At 43.6% G+C, this 24,915-nt stretch overlaps 1 protein-coding gene across 6 annotated transcripts in view; it reads left to right on the forward strand.

The window, feature by feature from the left end:
* The window catches only part of DIP2C (disco interacting protein 2 homolog C), a 369,992-nt gene that overhangs the window by 296,179 nt on the left and 48,898 nt on the right, over window positions 1-24,915 (forward strand). For all 6 annotated transcript variants that reach the window (XM_059912245.1, XM_059912246.1, XM_059912247.1 and 3 more), the window contains 10 exons: window positions 427-563; window positions 1,742-1,950; window positions 2,961-3,075; window positions 3,548-3,749; window positions 5,699-5,808; window positions 7,117-7,197; window positions 12,799-12,922; window positions 13,471-13,592; window positions 14,447-14,558; window positions 14,647-14,756. In XM_059912245.1, coding sequence (XP_059768228.1) covers window positions 427-563; window positions 1,742-1,950; window positions 2,961-3,075; window positions 3,548-3,749; window positions 5,699-5,808; window positions 7,117-7,197; window positions 12,799-12,922; window positions 13,471-13,592; window positions 14,447-14,558; window positions 14,647-14,756 — 1,322 coding nt within the window. The remainder of the gene's footprint in view (window positions 1-426; window positions 564-1,741; window positions 1,951-2,960; window positions 3,076-3,547; window positions 3,750-5,698; window positions 5,809-7,116; window positions 7,198-12,798; window positions 12,923-13,470; window positions 13,593-14,446; window positions 14,559-14,646; window positions 14,757-24,915) is intronic.

Genomic DNA, 24,915 nt, shown 5'->3' on the forward strand with positions numbered 1-24,915 from the left:
TAGAAAAGCCTGAGAGGCTGTTGAGCAAATGTCTCATCCTCGTTGGTTTCAGGGCTCAGGCTGCATCTTGGAGGCTGTGTGGGCTGGCTGATGACGTTCAGCATGCGGCAGTGACGCTTAGGCTTGTTCTAAGTGTCGTCCTCATGTCTGGATGGCAGAAACCGTTACTCCCTTTAAATGCCATTTGCACACTAAAATTAAAGCAATTGAAATTATTTACTGATGTCACAAGTATAAAATGTGAGGTTTTGCTGCAACATGGAAGCTCACTTGCCTCAGGGGCTGTGAGGACCTGCTCGCTTTCACCTGTGGTTTTGTTGCAGACGCCGCTTCTGCTCGTTTGTGTTCTTTTTCATATTCATTCATTTCTTCTCTCTGACTCCCTCCCTCTCTCTCTAATGTCACTGTGCTTCGTTTTGCGTTCAGCCATCATGTGTTCAGTGAAGCCGGACGGGGTTCCCCAGCTGTGCAGGACGGACGAAGTCGGGGAGCTCTGCATGTGCGCAGTTGCCACGGGCATGTCCTACTACGGCCTCTCGGGTATGACCAAGAACACCTTCGAGGTAGGTGGGAGGTGAGCCCCGTCAGACAGCCATTGCCAGGTGCGTGGAATAAACGTGAAAGAGAAGTTGGTAATTTCTCAATAAAACGTATTCATAGTAATTAAAATGGTTGCACTTTCTCCTGCCGTTTTTTTTTATAGTTTTCAATAAATTTGGCTTAGCAGCGTTGTTTTCACCTCATAACCAGAGTTGAGAAAGAGCAAGTACAGTTTCTTTAAAAGGGGCCTTTTTTTTCATCGCCGTTCTCACCCGTTTAGGAAGAGCAGCAGCTGACAGGTGGGGGCTGGAAAGTGTGCACGGCCGTGCTGCGGGAGGGAGCAGTGGCCCGCTGGGGCCTGTCAGCCTCGCCCAGACGTGCACACTGCACGGCTACCTCTACCACACGAGTGTGTGTCTGTGCTGTGTGCACACGGGTGTGACATGCAGTTAGCACACACCATGCACACACTGCCCGGTAAACCCAGCATTCTCAGAATTCGTGTCATTTCACCCAGTGTGCCTGACCTTCGAAGGAACACACTTTGACTAAGTTGTATGTCAGCAAATATGAGTTGTTTGGGGATAAATTTATTAACATGTAGAACTTCAGATGTGAACACATGTGATGTGGTGCCTTGTACAGGCAGCTTTGTTGAATGTGGATTCAGGTTTCTAAGTGCCCCTGAAACTGAGCCAAACACAGTCTAAATAAAATTTATCTCCTTTTCTATGCGACTTATCTGTCAGATGGGTTGAGGAAACTAGGGGTCGAGTTTGAACTCGTGGTGGGGCTTGCTTCCTCTGTATTTTTCTTTTGAGTGTATTTCCAATAAGGAAAAATAGCATTTTAATGAACAGGGATCACTTTACAACTGACAGATGTTATTTAAAATGCACCTTGCTTCTCCACTTACCATTTTTATGCTGTGGTTTTATAAGCAGAAGAATGAATTAGTGTTTGTTAGACTGTGGCAGGCCTCTTCAGAGGCCCCTGCGCATGGGCCGGTGGGACGAGCTGTGAGAGCTGGGGAGGGAGGGGAGGTGCCCACAGGCTGGCGCTCACAGCAGCTATGCGGACCTGGGCTTCTCCAGCCAGGGTCAGGTGAGGAGACCCAGCTGGGGGGAAGCAGGACCAGTGGGCTCCAAGGAGGAGGGTGGAGGCCAGGCCCTGCTGGGCACTCAGAGCTCCTTGTCCCCAGGTGTTCCCGGTGACGAGCTCGGGGGCCCCGGTCAGCGAGTACCCCTTCGTGAGGACGGGCCTGCTGGGCTTCGTCGGCCCTGGGGGCCTCGTGTTCGTGGTGGGCAAGATGGACGGGCTCATGGTGGTCAGTGGGCGCAGACACAACGCCGATGACATCGTGGCCACAGCACTGGCCGTGGAGCCCATGAAGTTCGTGTACAGGGGAAGGTGAGCGCCCTCTGTGGTTGGCACAGTTCTCCGCAGACTACACTTTCTGTGTAAAACTGCAAAAAATTGCTTAAACTAATGGGACTTGGTGTCCTCTATAAAATGAAGCCACTGGACTCTGTTACTTCTGAGATTCCATGCAGTTCTGAATGTCCAATTTTATGAAACTTTTCTGAGCCCCATAAATATACTTTCACTCCAAGTTAAATAAGAATGTCCATTTGAAAATCTTATTTTTAATAAGTAACTACACAGAGAAAGGAGCCAAGCATTTATCTTGCTGCAGCTCATTCACCCAGAGGTAACAGTTGAGCCACAAACTGCCTGGAAACTGGCTCCCATGGGTTTCTTCCCGGTGGTGCCCCCAACCCTAGCTTGGCACACAACCGACACTGGATCGCTGACCATGGCTCGTGAGGTTTTGCTGATTTGGAGGAAGTCAACTGCTTTGGATCTCACCCTGAGTTGCCGAGCTAGTGGAAGCAGGAGGAAGCAGAGCTTGGGGTTGGGTGTAGCCGAGCCACCTTCGTGCAGAGGGCACCCTGGAGGGCCATTCGCCACATTTTGTGCTTCCCATGAGAGGCAGACGCAGCTAGCAGAAAACCATTAGCTCCCAAATGGCAAATTTCTGCTGATTGGGAGAATATTGCTTGGCAGGTGCAAACTCAAGATGCAAGTCGCATGGCTCAGTATATTTCAGCAGTTCTGATACTGGCGCTTGACTCCTCTGTCCCGAGGCACAAGGCCCGTCACCCAAAGCCACGGGCTACCTCCACAGGAAGTGTGGCGGTTCTGCCCTCCGGCTTTGCCAGGCTTCTCCCCCAAAGCCGCACTTATGTGGGTGAGCGCCTGGGAGTTGGAAGCTGCAGTTTCCCATCAAGGTGGTAGTTGGCGCTGGGAACCCCTGAGCTCTGCAGTCGTAACAGCTGCGAAGCCCTTTATGGCAGGACCAATCCCTTCGTGAGCCTCTCTAGCATGTGATCACCGCGATTTCCTGTCTGTCCCCACAGAATAGCCGTGTTTTCGGTGACCGTCCTGCACGACGAGAGGATCGTGATCGTGGCTGAGCAGAGGCCGGACTCCACGGAGGAGGACAGCTTCCAGTGGATGAGCAGGGTGCTGCAGGTAGCTCACTCCTGCCCCAAGCCCCTCTCCTGGGCTCACGTCAGCTTCCCTGCACCTTTGTGCTCTCTGATCATCCCTCCTTTTGACCAGAGATTGCATCAGCCATGAAACTTACAGTTGCCTTCTAGGGAAGCAGCTAAACAGACCAGGCTTAGGGTTCAGAGATTTGCAGAACTGGCTCCCGCTCGCTTGTGGAGGTCGCAGCAGGACCTTTTGGTTATGACCTTGAGAGCGTGCTTTCTTTTCTCCCAGTGTCCGTTCTTGTGTGTGTGGTGTCCCACAAGTGCTATGAAAACTGTATTCTGCTCAGTTTGGCGAGCCTGCCCTCCTCCGACCTCGGCGTCTCCATACCAGGAGCATCACGGGTGCTGCACCTGCTTCTGTGTGTTGTGATTTGCACAGTCTGAGTATTTGCTCCATGCCTGTTCATGATACCTATTTTAACACGGTTCCCTCTCTCACGACCTTCCAGGCAATCGACAGTATACATCAAGTTGGGGTTTATTGTCTGGCATTGGTTCCAGCAAACACCCTCCCCAAAACCCCACTCGGTGGCATCCATTTGTCAGAAACGAAGCAGCTTTTCCTGGAGGGCTCACTTCACCCCTGCAATGTCCTGATGTGCCCCCACACGTGCGTCACAAACCTGCCCAAGCCTCGGCAGAAGCAACCAGGTACATCTGGAGGGCCGTGCAGGCCCGGGGTGGCCCTGGAGCTGGGTGGGGGCCACGCTGACCACGGTTCTCAGCCTCCCTCCCCTCCCGTCTCCCATCACACACTCCCAGGCAAGTCAGCCTCCCCCTAAGCGGTGTCTTTCTACCAAGCATGGGATGGAATGCAGCAGAGTCCAGGCAGCAGAGGGTGTAGACCACTTGGATGGAGAGGTGTTGGCGGTGCCTGAGCCTAGCCTTCTTGGCGGTTGTCAGACCTCCTGGGTGGCCTTTGGCAGAGAACCTCTCAGGGTCACGTCTTCCTCCTGCACAAATTAGAATAAGGCTTCCATACCTGTTTCATGAGTCACAGCAGCTGGAAGCCTGTGAGGAATCGTACAGATCTACTCATGACGTTGTCATGATGGTAAACATTTGTCTGCTGCTTTGCAATTCGGGGAACACGTAATTATCTACCATCTGACTTGATCCTCCTAGCAGTTAATTGATCATACTCTTTAAGGCTGCACACAGTTATCAGTGAAAACGAATTCATTGCAAGAATATGGTGGTGAGGAATCAACTCTTCTGCCAGTGTAGTGATGAAAGGTCCCCAGGCCTCCAGGCTTGATGTGCAGACAGACCTCGGAGGCAGCCAGGATGAGCTCGGGCTGGGGTATTAGGACAACGACCAACAGTGCCTGGCACAGGCAGGCCGCTTGTCCACACATTACATGTATTAACTCATTTCATCCTCATGGATTTCGTCCTCTTATCTCCATTTTGCAAGGAAATGAGGAAATCGTACCACAGAGGGGTTCAGGAACTGCCTGAGGCTGTGGGTCCAGAGTGTAGGAGAGACAGACCCAGCCCCGACAGCTCTTCACTGATGAAGAGTGGCAGCCGGGGCAGAGTTCCTGGCGAGTCAGCCAGAGGTGGCTGGTGGGCACTGGGCGCAGCACAGTTGGCGGTAGAGATAGGAACCAGCCCGCCCCAGGCCAGCCCCAGAAGTGAGCTTGATGAGATGGGGGTGAGCGGTCTCTCCAGATTCAGGTGAGGACACTGATACTGCAGGAGGAAAGCAGGTACCAGGCTCGCCGACTTTGCCCCTCTGTGCAAGCAGCAGCACCGGGATTGCCACAGCGTGGCTCTCGCCGTGTTCTTACGGAATCGACAGGAGTGTCTCGGCTCCCCGGGGTGTCCTCACTCACTGTCCCAACCTCCCTCTCCCACCTTTAACGTTGGTCCATCATCAGATGCCTCGACCCGGTGGCCAGTGGGCCCAGGTGTTGGAGACGCAGTTTGTGACAGCAGAATTTAGGACAGACATTCATGATGAGGGATCGTTGGCAGATGCATGACCGTTGCAGGGCTGCAGGGCTCAGACACCTGTCAGACATCTAGGAACCCATGACAGGGACGCGTGGCCCAGTGAACAGGCTCTGAGAGCCAAGTCGGGCGCCTTCCTCCTCAGGGCGCACACGGCGGGTACCAGGATCCGCACCGCTCTTACATGCAGCACAGAAAATGCAGCTTTGTGTGATTGGCAGTTGTAAGGAAAGGATTCTCTAATGGTACCTGGTTATCTCATCTATTCTTGTTAAATACTGGAGGTTATATAACTCTGTCTTCAAAAAACTGTTTGTTGTTTGTTTGTTTGTTTGTTTTTTAACAAATACTAAATGAATAGATGTCAGCATCTCCCTCACTGGAGAACAAAGGCAGCGGCCTGGGAGAACACTTACGGGAATTTGGTGAAAGCATTATTTCTGTGTACCCTTACTTGAGGCTTGTTCATATTTGCTGTCATTTTCATGGTAGTGACTTACTTGAAATCCTGTTCTAATTAGATTTTTCAAAGCTACGTCTTTGAAAGGATTTCCCCAGAGTAAGCTTCTTCCCCAAATGGGAAGTCACGTTCTCAGGAACTTCACTCGTGTTTTCCTCACGTGTGTGCCGCTGCTTCTTTGCAGAGATCGGCCCTGCCTCTGTGATGGTGGGGAACCTGGTGTCTGGGAAGAGGATCGCACAGGCCAGCGGCAGAGACCTGGGCCAGATAGAAGACAATGACCAGGCCCGGAAGGTGAGAGCTGAGGGTCAGACGTCTGCCTGGGCTCCTCTCCACTCCCGCCCAGATGCTGTATCACAGGCATCACCAACTCCCACTTGCCCTCTCTGGCAGCCCAGTATCTACCATTGATGACCTTTCTTCCTACCTGCTCTCTTGGTCCTGCAAGAGATGTCTGTGTAATTTTATAAGGAAAACGTCTTTGCTGAGGGTGCAGTGTTGTAGGACTGCATGGGTAGGTGATGCAGTCCCATGACTAGCAGGCCTGAGGCCAGTGTCTGCAATCCCTGTCGTGTCCTAGCATCCCCTAAGCACTTGTTCCTGATTCTCCCTCCAGCCAGTGTGAGTGATTTGACACTCACACTGCCTCACAGTCACCTTACAGTGAGGTTTCAGTCCTTTGTTGGAATTCAAGGAAACGTCAATGCAAAACCCAGGTTTGGGAGCCAGACATTCTTAAAGCAGCCTTGGGAGCTGTAGGAGGAATCCTTGGGCCCCACTCCACCTAAACATCAGACACACAGTTTGTCACACGTAGCTACAAGTCCCCATTAGAACATTCAGCCTTGAGAACTCTCATGATTCACCAAAAGGTGGTCCCACTCTAAATGGGCTCCCAGGAAATGTGACAAAATCAACCATTTAAGATGTTGCCAGTTTGGTAACATGTAGTAACACGTTCACTGAAAGCACTTGATCACCATGTTCCCCACCTCACAGTACATTTCCATCATAAAATGGTTTAAGGTGAAGATGTGGGCATTTCCTATATCCTGACTCTAGTGCTGTGTCCTGATATTAAACAGGGCCGTCCTTGTTACTACAGACTGAGTCACTGGGTACGTGTCACCTGTGTGATCTGCAGAGCTGTTGAATGACTTCAGGGATGGCCATTGTAAACACAACAAATTTAAGAGAGCCCGTTTTTGAAACAGGGTAGCTCTGATTCTGTCATTGCAACCCCCAGAAATCACTGCTGCGTCTTCTGGAAGCCCCAGGAGACAGGATTTTTCTGTGTCGGCTACTCTGTCTATAAGGGGAATAGAGTCTTCCCATCCTTGGGCAGGTTTCAGAAAACTTCCCTCACGGTGGCATGGCACCAGCCCTCTGACTCCTGGGTCTGAATCAAGCACAGTGAATTCCAAATCACTGTCAGGAAAGCACTGTGGGCACCTGCTTATTCTGTCAATTATATTTATATGGGATTATCCTCTCGCTGTCTTAAGCCACCTTAAAAGCACCCAGACAGACTAAACTTTTAGATGTCGAGGCCAGCCCAACCCCCCGGGACAGTCTAGACCTAATGGCTGTGCTCTGTTCCAGTTCCTGTTCCTCTCGGAGGTCCTGCAGTGGAGGGCGCAGACCACCCCTGATCACGTGCTGTACACGCTGCTCAACTGTAGGGTGAGGCCCCGCCCGTGTGCCCCGGTCGTTCCCTGTGTGGTCCACAATTTCATGCTTCTGTATCATATTCTCCACTCAAACCTTTCTCCTCAGTCTTACCTGAATCCTTTTATTTATTTGTTTGTTGCTATTTTGACTGAGACCTTTTCATCTAAGAAAGGTTGCTTTTAAATATAAGGGTTTGAGCATATGTATATATGTGTGTGTGTGTGTGTGTGTGTATACACATATATTTTTGTATGTATTTTAGCAATATTTTTTTGCAATATTTCCCCTCCCCTCAAAATGAGTTATGAATGTCTACAACAGAACAATTGCAGATCTATGAGGTATTTATGTCTTTATTTTTATTACTCAATTCCTTTTTTTTTTTAATAAGAAGTCATGTTTTAGTTATAGGCTATCATTCTTAAGAATGAAAATAATTTCTATTTTATAATTAAAGTTCATATTTACATCTCGTATTATAAAAGCAAACTCCTCGGATAGTGTTCCATAATAGTACTTAAGAGTAAGGCCTTAAACATGCAAGAAATAGTACTAACAATAAACATTAAATGCAGAAGTCTTTAATACGTTTGTTAACTTTGTGTTTGCTTTGGAAATAAGGTCTGAAAAATAGATTTAACGTAGGTCGTCTTGACAAGCATGGGTACTTGCAACTTTAAGAAGTTATGGCTCTTCAGAGTTGCAAAATGTCAAAATCTTAGTGCGCGAAGGCACCTCTTATCATTTAAAGCAATAGATTAAGAACAAGTGAAAGGAAATGCCAACAATATAAGTTACTCCCTGAACCTCTAATTTGGATGTCCAGCTACAGACCAGTTTTGCAGTGATTTAGTTGGCAGAAGTAACCTCTGGTTCTCCTCTGACACAGCTTGTCTTGAATTGCCTTGCATGCTGAGTTGACCTCAGCAGTTTCTTGTTCACTGTGTCTGTTCAAGACCGACCCCAGGAAGAGTCTTAGAAAGCACTCCCGCACCCCAGCCTCTGTGAGGAACGCTTGCTACCCTTGCCTTTTGGCACCTACACTTGGGCCTAGTGAACCCTCTTCCCAGGATTAATGCTCTTGTGCTCAGGGCGCACAGGTGCATGGTGGTGAGACGTAGGACAAGCCCGACAGTCGTGTGGTGACCAGGAGGCCCTGCGTCGCATCTGAAACGTGCCTGCCCTGCTGCTCTCGTCCATCTCTTTCCTCTGGCTCCTCCTCAGCCTGTAAACACAGATAAGACTCTCCTTTCCTGGCACCGTCGCCGGTTGGTGCTGTCCTGTCTCTCTGCTTGCTTCTTCTGACTTTCTTCGTCCTGTGCACGTGGCGTGTCTCCTGGAGACTGTTGGGGACTTTCCCTTCTTTCTCCAGAGTCTCTCGTGGCCTCTAGAGGTTTCCAACAGCACCTCCAGAGGGGCAGCTGGAGCTGGAGCCACACTGCAGACTGTCCCCCAGCCCCTGGGAAGGACTCCTACTCAGAGCCCCTTCGCTCAGCTCCCTGAGTGGGGCCGTGGTGCTGATGTGACGAGGTAGGACAGGACGTCCCCAGGATAGGCCTGCCATCCCCCGTGAACTGTGGGCAGCAAGGGGGCGAGAGTTGGGTCAGCATCCCTTTTCCCTCCCCTGCAGCTTGACCCCTCCAGAGCTCTGGGTAAGAGGAAATTTCTTATCTGTCCCAGACACAAAGATTCAAAAATGATTCAGGCATGTTCATAGACTATAGTCCTGTCAGTGGGAGGAAAACAGCCATGCTAACTGTGTCTCGCTTGGGGACTGGCAATGTGCAGGGCAGATCAACCCCATTCCCAGACCCTGAGTTCACAGTGCTTTTCTGTGGCTAGACGTTGGATCATTAGGAGAAATATGTTCACCGGAAATGACTCGTATTCTAGAAGGGCTTCGTCAGCAGCAACAGAAGGTCTGATGGGGTGAGTTGTGGAGGTCAAGGCCATGAGTATGTTTACTTCAGGTCAGCGCAGGGACAGCGTGGTCTACAACAGCCTCCCTTCAGACATGACCTTATCTCCTGAGGCTCTCCGGACGAGGGGGCAGCTACATCCAAACAGCTGGAAGGGTCGTATCGGAGCCAGGCATCTGTGTTCATTCCCAGCCTCTCCAACCCCATGTGCACACTTACGACAAGTGTTCAACCTGAACCAAAGGTCAAGAGCATCATTTCCACGGTGGTTACAGTGTCATTTCCACTCACTCAACCTTCTAGTCCAGCACTGTCCAATAGAAATACAGTGCAAGCCACACACACAATTTAATGTTTTCTAAAAGCAATATTTTAAAAAAGTAAAAAGAAACAGGTGAAATTCATTCTAATAATATGTTTTACTCAATATACCCAAACACTGTCCTTCCAGCATAGGGCCCCAACCCGCTTCCAGGCTTCCTCTGTCCTGGACAGCCCCTTCCGTTGGTTGTGAATTCCCGAACTTGGTCGTGGCTCCCTTAAAACGGTTACCCGTTGGCTTCCTGTCTGTTGCACACAGTATTCACTCATATGCCCTCCTCCACGGCAATGCAGTCGATAGGATCAGAGTTGTTATGAGAGGTTTATAGTAGGAATTGAGGATGTGATTCACTGCAAATCGTGGAAGACTTACATTCTTGGAACTTACTTACATACAGAAGAGCATCTGTTTTTTTTTTTTAAGAGAAACACCAGCCAACTCTTTTAACCTTTTCTTTTTTTTTTTTTTTTTACTTTTTGAGAATTTTAAAATGTGAATCCTGTTTGGCTTTTTCTTCATTCCTCAGTGTGTTTTTTACTTGTCATTATTTAATGTAATGTAAAACTTTAAAATGGTGCCACATTTACAGTCATTGACACTGAAATCTGTTGTTTTTAGAATAGGGATTGGGTGGTGGATTACCCTGCACTGCCATTCTGTCATGATACCGGCCGAGGCTTCTTTTAGGAAAAGTTAGCCTTAATTGCCTGTGAGGTACTTTTTCCTAGAACATTCTTCTTAGGCAGTGGGTTTCTGTACTGAAAACCCAACTTTTCCCATGAATGTTGATGAGGATGCTAGGTAACCATTGACCTGAGGATAAACAGCATTTCATGTTTTTATGACAGCAAGTGCTTTGGAAAATGAAATGTGTGATTGAAAATCAGTGGTGTTTCTCCTGAGGTGAAAGGCTGTGTTGAGACTCCCCATAACCAGTGGTGATGCGCAGTCCGGGGCTGGATGAGGCCTGTATCCCATGTGGCTCCCTCGACGTGGAGCCTGCAGGCTGGGGTGGAGGAGAGAGGCTGGGCTGGGCTCGTTGGCACCCGACTGCCCAGAGGGGCCCTCCTCCCGTCTGTTGTAAAGCCCGTAGGGTGGCAAAGGGTATTGTGAAACATTCGCAGAGATTCCTAAAGGACAGAATGCCAATTAAATTTCACCATTTTAAAGTACCTGTAGGTGGAAATTTCATAAACAGAGTCAAAACATATGGCTGCTGGTTGTGAGTCACTGGTGCCTCTCAAATCTCATAGGCTTTGTTGTGTGACAGAAAAGCTGGTTATGATAGGGGATCAGTGTCGGCTCTCTGGATAATGGGGAGAAGATCAGTCCCAGAAGTTGAACAACTCAGTCAGAGAATGCTTGCTGCTTAAGATAAGACTGGCTAACGACCAGCGGACAGCAAGGTGGTGGCGGGACTCCCCTGTGGCATACTGCCACCCGCCCCACCAGCGGCACAGCTGGTCCCCAGCAACAACCAGGAGCGCAGTGCTGGCTTCCCTCCAGGACAGCTGGCGTGCGCATGTCAGGAGGGCTGGCATAGGCCTCACCTTAGCTGTGCTGGGGGCTGGTGCCCCATCTTCACTTAGAAGAGCTCACAGGACTTTTGGGTCCTTTTGAGTGTGTGTTTTGGTTCATGCGACAGGTGTGTTCCCCAGGAGTAACTGCTCAGAGGAACGGTCCAGTTGAGAAGGCACCAGATTCTCAGGTTTGGGCTGGGTTTCTAGACGCCAGTCTCGTGGATCTTTCTGTGTTTACCCAGCCTTGCCACATTCTGCTCTCTGGCTCTTCCATTGCATATATCTTTTTCTATTATTTTTTAACCTTTCTTAGAAGGAAGGTAATTAAGGAAAATATGTAGGATGAGAAGGTTCAAATCAGAGAAATGTAAGCTAATCCTGTCCACTGTGGGCGAGGCCAGTGCCAGCACAGCAGGAAGGGACCGGAGCCTGGCTGGCAGCTGCCTGGATGGCCTACCTTTGCCGGGCTTCTGTGGCCCTGGGCCCCGGTTATGGAGAGAGCCTCCTGCTTCCCAGGGTAGATACGGCCGTCAGTGATCTCCTGAGTGTTTTAGGCAAACACCGGCTGCTGGTATATACTTCCTGATGCCTTTTAAATGGTTTTCACTCCCATCGGTTCCCGCCCACCTTGTGCACGTGTTCCAGTTGGGCGGGAATTCTAATGTCTCTTCCCACACCTCAAGTCACCTGGTCACCAGTGTCCTTTAACGGCCCCAAAGGTTCTGGTCTCTCCTGTCCACGTTTCTCCTCCCACACAACCGGCTGCTCACACCACCTTCCTGTGGACTTCCTTCTGCTCAGGCAACAGTCTTTGCCGTGTCACCCACCAGCTCATTTACCCTCCTTGGAAGCTCCCCACCTAAATAGAAGCATCTGGCCCAAGTGTCCACCATCGTTTCTTCAGCTGCAGGGTCTTCCTCACCCAACACTCCTGGCCAGTTTGCCTGTTGCTTAAGGAAAGGTCCTTCACCCTGTTCATCCCTTTAAAGTAGGAATTGATAATAAAGAAGCAGTTTTTAAATAGCTGTAGGCAGTGATCTCTTCTCACCTGGGAATATGTGCAAATGAAAAGTGCATTCTCAAGAGAAACTTTTTTTGGATAGTTGTATGTTTATAATTTGCAGTTCATTCTTGCTTTTCTTTAAAGAGTAAACATTATGTATTTTGATATCTCTTAGTACCTACTTTGCTACTGATTTTCGCCTACAATGCTTTTTTAAGGTACTTTTCAATCCAAGTGTGTTTTACATTTGCTCCTGTATATTTAAAAGTCTACATTAAATGAATTTGACAATTCCCTTTTTTTCTTTTGTGTTTTTTGGGGTTTTTTTGACTTTTTTTTTTTTTTTTTTGACTGTTGCTTTTCTGGGGGTTTGTTTGTTTTCTGACCTCCCTGACTTTTGATGTGGTCTTTCTTAAAAACAGTTTCAGTTAGTCTTACTTTTCATAGTGTGAGTCCTGCAGATTTACGACTAATTCTTATTGCCCATGACAAGTACACTTAAGTCCCAGAATTACTAGATTGATTTTTTTTGTAATTTTAGCTATTTTTTCAAGTCAAGTCATTATTTTTAAAATATTTCTTTTTAATACAAACGTATCTAGATGCCTCTTTGGTGTTGTATTCCTTAGCCAGTGGGGAGGAAAGGAGAGTGACTGCTAACAGTGGGGGGGCGTCTTCTGAGGGGGTGACAAAAACATTCTGAAGCTGACTGTGGTGGTGGTTGCCCAACTCCGCAGATACATCCATTTAACTGAACATTTTAAGTAAGTGAGTTGTATGGTATATGAACTGCACCTCAAAGCTGTCATATTAAAAATAATCTTACCCGGTTGTTCTTGTCCTACTCAGGGCACAATAGCGAACTCGCTGACGTGTGTCCAGCTGCACAAGCGGGCTGAGAAGATAGCCGTGATGCTGATGGAGAGAGGGCACCTGCAGGATGGGGACCACGTCGCTCTGGTCTACCCACCGGGTAAGAAGCAGGGCCATGCAAGACCAGCCCTTGCCCAAGAGACCCTTCACTGCACATGTTGGTGCTCGATGACCTTGTGTGTTACCACCAAAAATGGGCACTGTCTCTCCTGCTTGGCTCACTTGTGCAGACTGTGCTACGTGCTATACCACTAATAGTAGGGACACAGATAAAGCGGTAGTTCACAACGACTTTTGTATCTAAATTTGTTTTATTAGATGTCTGAGGTAGTTCATTTAATCAATAGTAGTTAAATCCTTGACTACTGAATTGATAATCAGAAAGTTGAGTAATTCCTTAGAGAAATGAGAGCAATCAAGCTTCTGGGCTGCTTTGGCTTCCTGTGCCTAAGAGAACGGGCCAGGTGGGAGGGAGTTACCCCTGAAGTTTAACAGACTCACAGGGAGGAGGACAGGTCTGTTCAAGGTCTCAGTTACTGCCATACCCTTCTGATTGTTTCCAGGCTGGTAATTCTGCTGACAGGGATGATGGCCATTAAACAGCTTGTTTTGCTTCAAGTGAGAACTTTTGCTTTTCTCCCCATGTAGGAATAGACCTTATCGCAGCATTTTATGGTTGCCTGTATGCAGGCTGTGTGCCAATAACCGTCCGTCCTCCACACCCACAGAACATCGCAACCACACTGCCAACCGTGAAGATGATCGTGGAGGTAACACTGCCTGCGGGTGTCTGCGCCTGAGTGTTGGGCTTGCAGATCACAGAGCCTGGGCTCCCGGGGAAGGGCCGGGTGCAGGCATGGGATTGCATGGGAGTCTGCGGTCCCAGCGGTGGAGTGGGACACAGCCTCTTCCCTCTAGGAGTTGGCCATCTCGTTCTGGAAGGAAGATAGCAGCTTGTGCGTAGAATTAGGGGCTAGAGAGCAGCTTTGCCACAATGCGTGGGAATTGATGCAACTCCCCAGAGAGGACATCCCTCTGGACACTGGGAGCTTCCCTACCAAGCCCAAGGAGCAAACCAAAACAAGTGGGAAAGTCATACATTTTTAAAGGTTCTTTCCTCAAGATTGAGAAGCATCCTGTTCCTTTTTGAAAGTATAGATTTGATTTAATTTTTTTTTGCCTGGGGAAGTTTAAAAGGATTAGGATATGTTTTTCCCTTGGAGGAGAAACCACGAGGGACATCACAAATGCATACTTCTTTGTAGTTGTGTTGGAGGACCCTCAAGGTTGTCACTCTGATAGATGGTACTGAGGCTGTGTGTGTAAATGTGTGCATTTCTGGGGGACGGAGCTAACAGAGCAGGTAGTTTGGATGCTGCTTTCTGAGTGTGACCATCACACAGGGGATACTGCCAGGGACCTCAGTGCCCACAAGGTCTGCTTGTGTGCTCCGTGGTCAGATTCCTGGTCATGTGGAACTCCATTGTGAGGCAGCTGTGCTCCTGGTGCCCAGCCTGCGCTGCGAGCTTCATGGCCTCCACGTGGTGCACAGCTGGCACGTGAGCATGCGTCCATCCCCATCCTTTACCCTCCTCCTCTCCATTCCTTGTTCTCTGACCCTCAGGTGAGCCGCTCCGCCTGTTTGATGACAACACAACTGATCTGTAAATTGTTACGGTCCAGGGAGGCAGCTGCGGCTGTAGACGTCAGGGCCTGGCCCCCGATACTGGACACAGGTTCGTCCTCCAACTCGCTGATATGTTTGTTTGCTTATCTGCTTTTCCATTAAGTCAGAGATGCTAATAGCTTTGTTTTGCTCTCCAGATGATTTGCCAAAGAAGCGGCCTGCCCAGATCTACAAACCTTCCAACCCAGACACGCTAGCCTATCTTGATTTTAGTGTGTCCACGACTGGGATGCTAGCTGGAGTGAAGGTGAGAAACACAGTCTGTGGAATAGTAGTTAGCAAGCCACAAAGCAATGGTCAGTTTTCATTCTTATGGGTATAGGGCTCTGATGGGGCCTGGCAGCAAAACACGGGGAGAGGGATATATGTGCATTTTGTTCAAACTATAAAATGCATGACCATTTCAGTAGTTAGCTAGGCTGACTGATTATTTCCAAATGTTCCAGCTATTTTTTTATGTAAACAGAGATTCCCTAGTCTCTAACTAAAAAACTGCCTATGTTTTTCTTTCTTGCTGGTTCTCAAATCCCAGTATTCTATTATAAAACTCTGTGCACTGGAGTTTCTCGCTTGTTTAACATGGGTCTCATTATAACTTGCCAGCACGCAGCTCATTGCCTCTGAAATGATGCTTTTTCCTGTGAAAGAATGGTGGAACTACTATGTGTGTCACCAGAATTAGGACCCTCACAGCTCAGGCAATGTCCTTGTCAAGATACCGTTAAGCCTGAGAAAACCATAATTCAAAAAGAGTCATGTACCACAATGTTCATTGAAGCTCTGTTTGCAATAGCCAGGACATGGAAGCAACCTAAGTGTCCATCGACAGATGAATGGATAAAGAAGATGTGGCACATACATACAATGGAATATTACTCAGCCATAAAAAGAAACGAAATGGAGTTATTTGTAGTGAGGTGGGTGGACCTAGAGTCTGTCATACAGAGTGAAGTAAGTCAGGAAGAAAAAAAACAAATACCATATGCTAACACATATATACGGAATCTAAAAAAAAAGGTTCTGAAGAACCTAGGGGCAGGACAGGAATAAAGACACAGATGTGGAGAATGGACTTGAGGACACGGGGAGGGGGAAGGGTAAGCTGGGACGAGTGGCATGGACATATATGCACTACCAATGTAAAATTGATGGCTAGTGCGAAGCAGCTGCATAGCACCGGGAGATAAGCTTGGTGCTTTGTGACCACCTAGAGGGGATAGGGAGGGTGGAAGGGAGATGCAAAAGGGAGGAGATATGGGGATATATGTATATTTATAGCTGATTCACTTTGTTATAAAGCAGAAACTAATACACCATTGTAAAGCAATTATACTTCAATAAAAATGTTAAAAAAAAAAAAGATACAGTTAAGTTCTCTGGCCTCAGGAAGCCCTTCACCTATTATTCACCTGACTGCTGGTTTGCATAATTTTCATTTAGTTCTCTTACTCCATTTACTTTTTTTTCCAATTTTTAATTGTGGTAAAATACATATACCACAAATTTACCATTTACCCAATTCAAGTGTACAGCTCAGTGGTGTTAAACACGTTCAGAATTCTGTGCTGCTCTCACCACTACTCATCTTCATAAGTCATTTCATCTCACAAAACTGAAACTCACCCCTGCCCGCAGCAACTCCCACTCTACTTTCTGTCTTTATGATTTTGACTATTCTAGGTACCATGTTTATGTGGAATCATACAGTATATGTCTTCTTGTGTTTGGCTTATTTTCACTTAGCATAGTGTCTTCAGGGTTCATCCATGTTGAAGTATATATCAGAATTCCTTTTTAAGGCTGAGTTAATATTTCATTGTATGTATTTACCACATTTTGCTTATCCATTCGTTTATCAGTGGACACTTGAGTTGCTTTCACATTTTAGCTATTGTGAATAATGCTGCAGTGAACGTGGGTGTATAAATATCTCTTCGACACATTGCCTTCAGCAATTTTAAGTATATATCCAGAAGTTGAATTGTTGGGTCATATGGTAATTATATTTTTAATTTTCTGGGGAATTGCCATACTATTTTCCACAGTAGCTGTTCCATTTTACCTTCTCACCAACAGTGCACAAAGTTTCCACTTTCTCCACATCCTTGCCAACACTTGTATTTTACTTTCTGTTGGGTTTTTTTTTTCTTTTGAATGTCCTCTTTTTTTGGCGGGGGAAGAGCCGCGCTGCATGGCTTGTGGGATCTTGGTTCCCTGACTAGGGATTGAACCCAGGCCACTGAAGTGAAAGCCTGGAATCCTAACCATTAGGCCACCAGGGAACTCCCTGTTGGTTTGTTTGTTTGTTTGTTTTTAATAGTAGCCTCCTAATAGATGTGAGGTGGTATCACGTTGTAATTTTGATTTGCATTTCCCTAAAGATTAATGATGTTGAGCATCTTTTCCTGGAATTATTGGCCATTTGTATATATTCTTTGGAGAAATGTTTATTCAAGTCCTTTGCCGATTTTGAATTGATTGTTTTCTTGTTGAGTTCTAGATGTTCTCTGTATATTATGAATATTAATCCCTTATCAGATATATAATTTGCAAATATTTTCTCCCATTCTTTGGGTTGCCTTTTTACTCTATGGATAGTGTCTTTTGATGCACAAAATTTTAAGATTTCTGTGAAGTCTAATTTTGTTTGCCTGTGCCTTCGCTGTCATATCCAAGAAAACATTTCCAAATCCAATGTTGTGAACTTTTGTCCCATATTTTCATCTAAAAGTTTTATTTTTTAGATCTTATATTTAGATCTTTGATCCATTTTGTGTTAATTTTGTTTATGGTATTAGGTAAGAGTCCAACGTAATTCTTTTGCATGTGGATATCCAGTTTTCCACGCACCATTTGTTGAAAAGACTGTCCTTTCCCCATTGAATGGTCTTGGCACCCATATCAAAAATCATTTGATCACCCACAGTTAACATCATACTCAACAGTGAAAAGCTGAAGCTTTTCTCTAAGATCAGGAACAAGGCAAGGATGCTCACTTGTGCCACTCTTATTTAATATAGTACTGGAAATCCTAACCAGAGAAATTAGGCAAGAAAAAGAAATAAAAGGCATCCAAACTGGAAAGGAAGAAGTAAAATTGTCACTATTTGCAGATGACATGATGCTATGTATAGAAAACACTAAAAACGCCACCAAAAACTGTTAGAATAAATGATTCAGTAAAGTACAGGATAACAAAATTAATACAGAGAAATCTGTTGTGTTCCTATACACTAATAATGAAATATCAGAAAGAGAAATTAAGGAAACAATCTTATTTACAACTGCATCAAAAGAATAAAATACCTAGGAATAAATTTAACCAAGGAGGTGAAAGACCTGTACACTGAAAACTATAAAATATTGATGACATAAATTGAAGAAGACACAAATAAATGGATATTCCATACTTTTGGTTAGAATAATTAATATTGTTAAAATAGCCATACTACCCAAAGCAATCTACAGATTCATTGCAATCCTTATCAAAATTCTAATGGCATTTCTCACAGAAATAGAACAAACAATTCTAAAATACGTATGAAACCACAAAAGACCCCAAATAGCCAAAGCCATCTTGAAAAAGATCAAAGCTGGAGACATCATGATCCCTGACATTACAAAGCTACAGTAATGCAAACAGTATTGTTATACTGGCACAAAAACAGACACATAGATCAATGAAACAGAATAGCCCCAAAATTAACTCACGCATATATGTCAACTAATTTATGACAGAGGAGCCAAGAATATATGGTGGGGAAAGGACAGTCTTTAAATAAATGGTGCTTGGAACACTGGACAGCCACATGCAAAAGAATGAAACTGGACCAGTTTTCTACACCACACATAAAAATGAACTCAAAGTGAACTAAAGACTTGAATGTAAGACCTGAAACCATAAAAGTCCTAGAAGGAAATATAGGGGTAAGCTCCTAGACATTGGTCTTGTCAATTTCTTGAGTTTGACATCAAAAGCAAAGGCAACAAAAGTTAAGCAAGTGGGATTACATCAAACTGAAAAGCTTCTGCACAGCAAAGGAAACCATTAACAAATGAAAAGGCAACCTACTGAATGGGAGAAAATATTTACAAATCATATATCTGATAATGGGTTAATATCCAAAATATATAAAGAACTCATACAACTTAATAGCAGAAAAACAAACAATTATTTCTTAAAAATGGGCAGAGGATCTGAATAGACATTTTTCTGAAAGAGACATACAGATGGACAACAGGTACATGAAAATATGCTCAACATCACTAATCACCAGAGAAATACAAATCAAAACCACAATAAGCTATCACTTCACACCTGTCAGGATGACCATCATCAAAAAGACAAGAGATAACATGTGTCTGTGAGGGTGTGGAAGGGAACCCTTGTGCACTGCTGGTGGGAATGTAAAGTGGTGCAGCCACTATGGAAAACAGTATGGAGGTTCCTCAAAAAGTTAAAAATAAAACTACCATATTATCCAGCAATTCCACTTCTTGGTATTGATCTGAAGAAAATAAAAACACTAACTCGAAAAGATATCTGCACCCCCATGTTCATAGCAGCATTGTTTACAATAGCCAAGATATGGAAACAACATCAGTGTCCATTGGCAGATGAATGGATAAGTAAAATGTGATATGCCCACCCACCTACCCACACCCTCCCCCATACACACACAATGGAATATAATTCAGCCGTAAAATAGAAGGAAATCCTGCCATTTCAGACATGAATGAACCTGAAGGACATTATGCTAAGTGAAATAAGACAGAGAAAGACAAATACTGTATGATTTTACTTATATGTGGAATCTTAAAAAAAAAAAAAAAGAAAATCAAGCTCATAGATACAGAGAACAGATTGATGATGGGCAAAATGGGTGAAGGGAATGAAAAGGTACAGACTTCCAATTATAAATAAGGCCTGCGGATGTAATGTACAGCATGGAAACTATAGTTAATGATATACCGTACTGCGTATTTGGAAGTTGCTAAGAGAGTAAATCTTAGTAGCTGTCTTCACTAGACTTATTGTGGTGGTCATTTTGCAATACATACACATATGTATGTTATACTGTATACCTGAAACTAATATAATGTATGTCAATTATACCTCAATCAGTCAATCAATCAAATCAATTGCATGTGAAGTCTAGGTAAAAATAAATTAGTGAAAAATTTTTTTAAAAAATCATTTGACCATATATGTGAGGGTTTATCTCTAGGCTCTATATTCTGTTCTGTTTTTCTCTCTGTCTGTCTTTATGCCAGTACTACACTGTTTTGATTACTTTAGCTTTGTACTAAGTTTTTAAATCAGGAAGTGTGAGTCCTCTGACTTTGTTGTTCTTTTTCAAGATTGTTTTGGCTGCTCAGGTTTCTTTGAGATTTCATATGAATGTTACAATAGGCTTTTCTATTTCTGCAAAAAATATCATTGAGATTTTGATAGAGATTGCATTGAATCAGTATAGTCTTGGGTAGTATTGACATCTGTGAATAAGGGATGTGTTTCCATTTATTTATTTCTTCTTTAATTTCTTTCAGCAGTGTTTTATAGTTTTCATTGTACAAGTTTCTCACATCCTTAGTTAATTCCTAAGTATTTTATTCTTTTCGATGCTATTGTAAATGGAATTGCTTTAATTTCCTTTTCAGATTTTTCTTTTAGTGTATAGAAATGCAACTTACTTTTTGCATGTTGACTTTTTATCCTGCTACTTTGCTGAATTCATTTATGATTTATTAGCAGTTTTTTGTGGAATCGTTAGGGTTTTCTACATATAAGATCACATCATCTGTGAACAGAGATAATTTTACTTCTTCCTTTCCAATTTGGATGCCTTTTATATCTTTTTCATGCCTAATTGCTCTGGCTAGAACTTCCAATACTATGTTGAATAGAAGTAGTGAAAGTGAGCATCCTTGTCTTGTTCCTCATCTTAGAGAAAAAGCTTTTAGTCTATCACAGTTGTGTATGATGTTCACTGTGGGTTTTTGTATATTGCTTTTATGGGGTTGAGAACTTTTCTTCTATTTCTAGTCTATTGATTGTTTTTATCATGAAAGGATGTTGAATTTTGTCAGATGCTTTTTCTGCATTGACCAAGATGATCATCTGGGGTTTTCCTCTTCGTTCTCTTAATGTGGTGTTTTATATTGCTTGATTTTCATATGTAGAGCCATCCTTGCATTCCAGGAATAAATCCAACTTGGTCATGATGTATAAGCCTTTCAATATGCTACTGAATTTGGTTTGCTAGTATTTTGTTGAGGATTTTTGCACCATTGTTCAAAAGGGACATTGGTCTGTAGTTTTTTGTTCTTATAGTATCCTTGTCTGGCTTTGGTATCAGGATTTTGGTGACCTCCAAGAATGAATTAGAAAGTGTTCCCTCCTCTTCAATGTTTGGAGAAGTTTGAGAAGGATTGATATTATTTCGTCTTTAAATGTTTGGTAGAATTCAGCAGTGAAGCCATCAGATCCAGGGCCTTTTTTGGTTGGGATTTTTTTTTTTTTTTTAAACTGATTTGTCTTTCTTGCCAGTTACAGGTTTATTCAGATTTTCTATTTTTTGTGATTTAGTCTTCATAGAGTTTGTGTTCCTTCTTGATAGCTTGTGTTTCAAATTCCATGAAATAGAATTTTTCCATTTCTTGTTTGTTGTGCAGTTTGTTGTTGTATAGTTGTTTATAGTACTCTCTTATAATTTTTTTTATTAACTTCTGTAGAATCAGTAGTAAATGTCCCCACTTCCATTTCTGATTTTAGTAATCTGATACTTCCCTCTTTTTTCTTAGGCCATCTAGCCAGAGGTTTGTCAATTTTGTTGGTCTTTTCAAATAATCAACTTCTGGTTTCATTGTTTATCTCTGCTATTTTTCTATTCTCTACTTATTTATCTCTGCTCTAATCTTTATTATTTCCTTCAGCTACCTTTGGGTTTAGTCTGTCCTTTGTTTTCTCATTCCTTAAGTTGTAAAGTTAGGTTGTTGGTGTGAGACTTTTCTTGTTTTTTAATATAACCATTTATAGCTATAAATTTCTGCCTTAACACTGCTTTGGCAGTATCCCCTTAGGTTTGGTTATATTGTCTTTTCATTTTCATTTGTGTCTAAATATTCTCTGATTTTCCTTGTAGTTTCTTCTTTGATCTGTTGGTTAAGAGGGCATTGTTTAAATTCCACAGATTTGTAGGTTTTCGTTTTTCTTCTATTCATCCTGTTGTACTTGGAGAAGATACTTTGTATGTTATCTATCTTTTTAAATCTATTGAGACTTAATTTGTGGCCTAAAATATGGTCTGTCCTGGAACATGACCCAAGTGCTCTTGAGAAGAGTGTGTATTCTTTTGTGGTCGTATATTGCTCTGTATGTTTCTTAGAGCTCTTTGGTTTATTGTGTTAAGTCCTCTCTTTCCATACTTATCTTCTGTCTGGTTGTTTTGCCCATTATTGAAAAGGGAATATCAAAGTCTCCTATTATTGTTGTAGAGCTGCCTGTTTTTGTTTTATATATTTTGTTTCATATATATTTCATATATTTTGCTTTTAGGTTTGTAGATGTTTATAATTGTTATATCTTCTTGCCGTAATGAACCTTTTATTAATATATAATGCCCTTTGTTTCTTGTATCTGTTTTTATTTAAATTTTATTTGTCTGATATTAATATAGCTACCTCTGCTCTCTTTTGGTTACTGTTTGCGTGGAATATCTTTATCCATCTTTTCATGTTCAAACTATTTGTGTCTTTTGATCTAAAGTGAATCTCCTGTGGACAGCAGTAGTTGGATCATTTTTTTTATCCATTCTGCTGATTTCTGTCATTGATTGGAGAGTTAATCCATTTGTATTTGAAGTAATTACTGATAAGAAGGAACTTTTCTCATCTCTCTTATTTTCTATATGTCTTATAGCTTTTTTGTTCCTCATTTTCTGCTTTACTGTCTTATTTTGTGCTCAGTTGATTTTTTGTAGTGATACTTTAAAATTCCTATCTCATTTCCTTTTGTATATATTCTATAGCTGTTTTCTTTGTGCTTACCATGGGATTCCATTTGATATCTTAAAGTTATTATGCTCTAATTTGTATGCCAGCCTTATTTCAGTAATATGCAAAACTGCTTCTGTGCAGCTCTGTCCCACCATTTTTTCAGTTGTTGATGTCCCAAAATTATATCTTTATACATTGTATGACCCAAAACGTATAGTAAGAAACATTTTTTTAATACATTTATTTATTTATTTTTGGCTGCATTGGGTCTTCGTTGCTGTGCGTGGGCTTTTTCTAGTTGCGGCAAGCGGGGTATTCTTCGTTGTGATGCATGGGCTTCTTATTGTGGTGGCTTCTTTTGTTGTGGAGCATGGGCTCTAAGCACACGGACTTCAGTAGTTGAGGCACGTGGGCTTCAGTAGTTGTGGCTTGTGGGCTCTAGAGCGCAGGCTCAGTAGTTGTGGCGCATGGGCTTAGTTGCTCTGCGGCATATGGGACCTTCCCGGACCAGGGCTTGAACCCATGTCCCCTACATTGGCAGGCAGATTCTTAACCACCGTGCCACCAGGGAAGTCCCAGTAATAAACGTTTAAATGCATTGGTCTCTTAATTTATGTAGGGAAAGTGTGGAATTGAAACCCAGAGTTACAATAACACTAGTTTTTAGGCCAATAACCGTTTTGTTTTAGTATGTTAGTCTCTTAAATCATGCAGAAAACAAAAAGTAGAGTTTTTAAGCAATTGTTCAATTATACTGGCGTTTATAATTGTCTTGTGTTTACCTTTACTGAGACCTTTACTTCTTCAAATGACATCGAGTTACAATGTTCTTCTATTGCAACCTGCAGGATTCCCTTGAGCATTTCTTTCACAGCAGGTCTAAATGTAATGAACTCCCTTAACTTTTTTTTTTAACTTGGGAATGTTTTAATTTCTCCAAAATTAATTGCAGTTCACTGTCCAAGCTTTCCCCTGCCCTGCTGGAAGTTGCAAGCCATCAACTGACTCCAGAGCTCCACTGTAGTTACATCAGATTCTGCCTGTGCGGTTACTGTCCAAGTAGGACAGAGATTCCTGTTCTGCCATCTTCCCTGAACCCTCTCCTCTGCTTTTTATAGAATTTGAGGTGGTACACCAATAAAGTACATTATAAAATAAAATAATTTTTGAAAAGCTTTTAAAAATAAAGATATATTTTCAGACCAAGATGAATTTTTTACTAAGTATGAAAATTGGGTTGGCCTCCTACTCTCACAGCCACAAGAGAAGCACACACTTTTGATCGTACCATTTTCATGATCTACAGAAGTGGGAACTATAATATTAAATCTTGATTCTATAAAGATATTACTACTTGAAACAGGGCCAAAGTGATCTATGTTCTTACTTCCTAATGATTCCTCTTAATGTAAGTATAGACTCTGGAAATCCCAGAGAGATGAATAACTAGACTTTCTCTCAAATTTATAAGTTTTTATTAAACCTTTGACTGTTTAATTTGTTTGATGAGTACCTGAAATGAAGTGTATTATGTTGTTGTTTAGTGAAAAACCCACGTGCTTCAAATACTGAGAGGCATAAATAGAGTTGAAATTATCTGCCTTACAGTCTGCTCCAAATGGAAACTCCCACCTCTGTAGTTGCTCAGGTCACCATTTTTCTCAGAAAGAAATTTTGATTCAGTTTTGAACAAAAATATCATTGAGTGTCCAATACACACCAAAAGTTGACAGAGAAAAGCCTTTCCAGTAAAGTGTTTTCCCTATAAAGGGCATTACAGAATGTCCGATTCAGTATAAAATGTACAAGTAAGTATAAGTTCAGATGTTCAATTTAAGTTGTTCATGCTCCCTGTTTAAAAGTGTGATTTGAACTCTGAAGGTTCCTAATAGAGAGATCCTAGGTCTGCATTTGCCCCACTCCACAGCCGTCCTTTGGAGCGCCTGCCCAGCACCTACATGTGCTTTAGGTGGGCTTCCCTGCAGGATGTTTTAGAGCTGACACCAGTTTGCTTCTGGAGCACTCTCCTGCTCACTGCAGTTGATATGTGAGCTGATGTGTGCCCCAGGAATGGACGGTTATTCTAACGTGAGCCAAAGCAAAACTTCACTGGAAGGTAAACTTGCTGAAGATGTCGTAAGATACATCCTTAAAATAAATACCCTTGGCCTTATCCCCAATTCCTCCACGTTGATGTATCTGCTCTCAATGTCCCTTTTAGAGTAGAGCATTAGAGTTTGATGTTTGGGGCTTTGAGAAAACTAATTCTTTATTCAAGTACAAGTTTGCAGGAGTTTTTCTTACTAAAAGGTTCTGGTAAAGCATTCGAGCATGGGCTCTGGGTTTGTGATGTTGGCAGGGTCCAAGATTGGAATGAGCTTAGGGATAGACAGTCCCCATTCCTAGTT

This window comes from Balaenoptera ricei, chromosome 2 (assembly GCF_028023285.1).
Source record: "Balaenoptera ricei isolate mBalRic1 chromosome 2, mBalRic1.hap2, whole genome shotgun sequence".
Taxonomy (NCBI): Eukaryota; Metazoa; Chordata; class Mammalia; order Artiodactyla; family Balaenopteridae; genus Balaenoptera; species Balaenoptera ricei.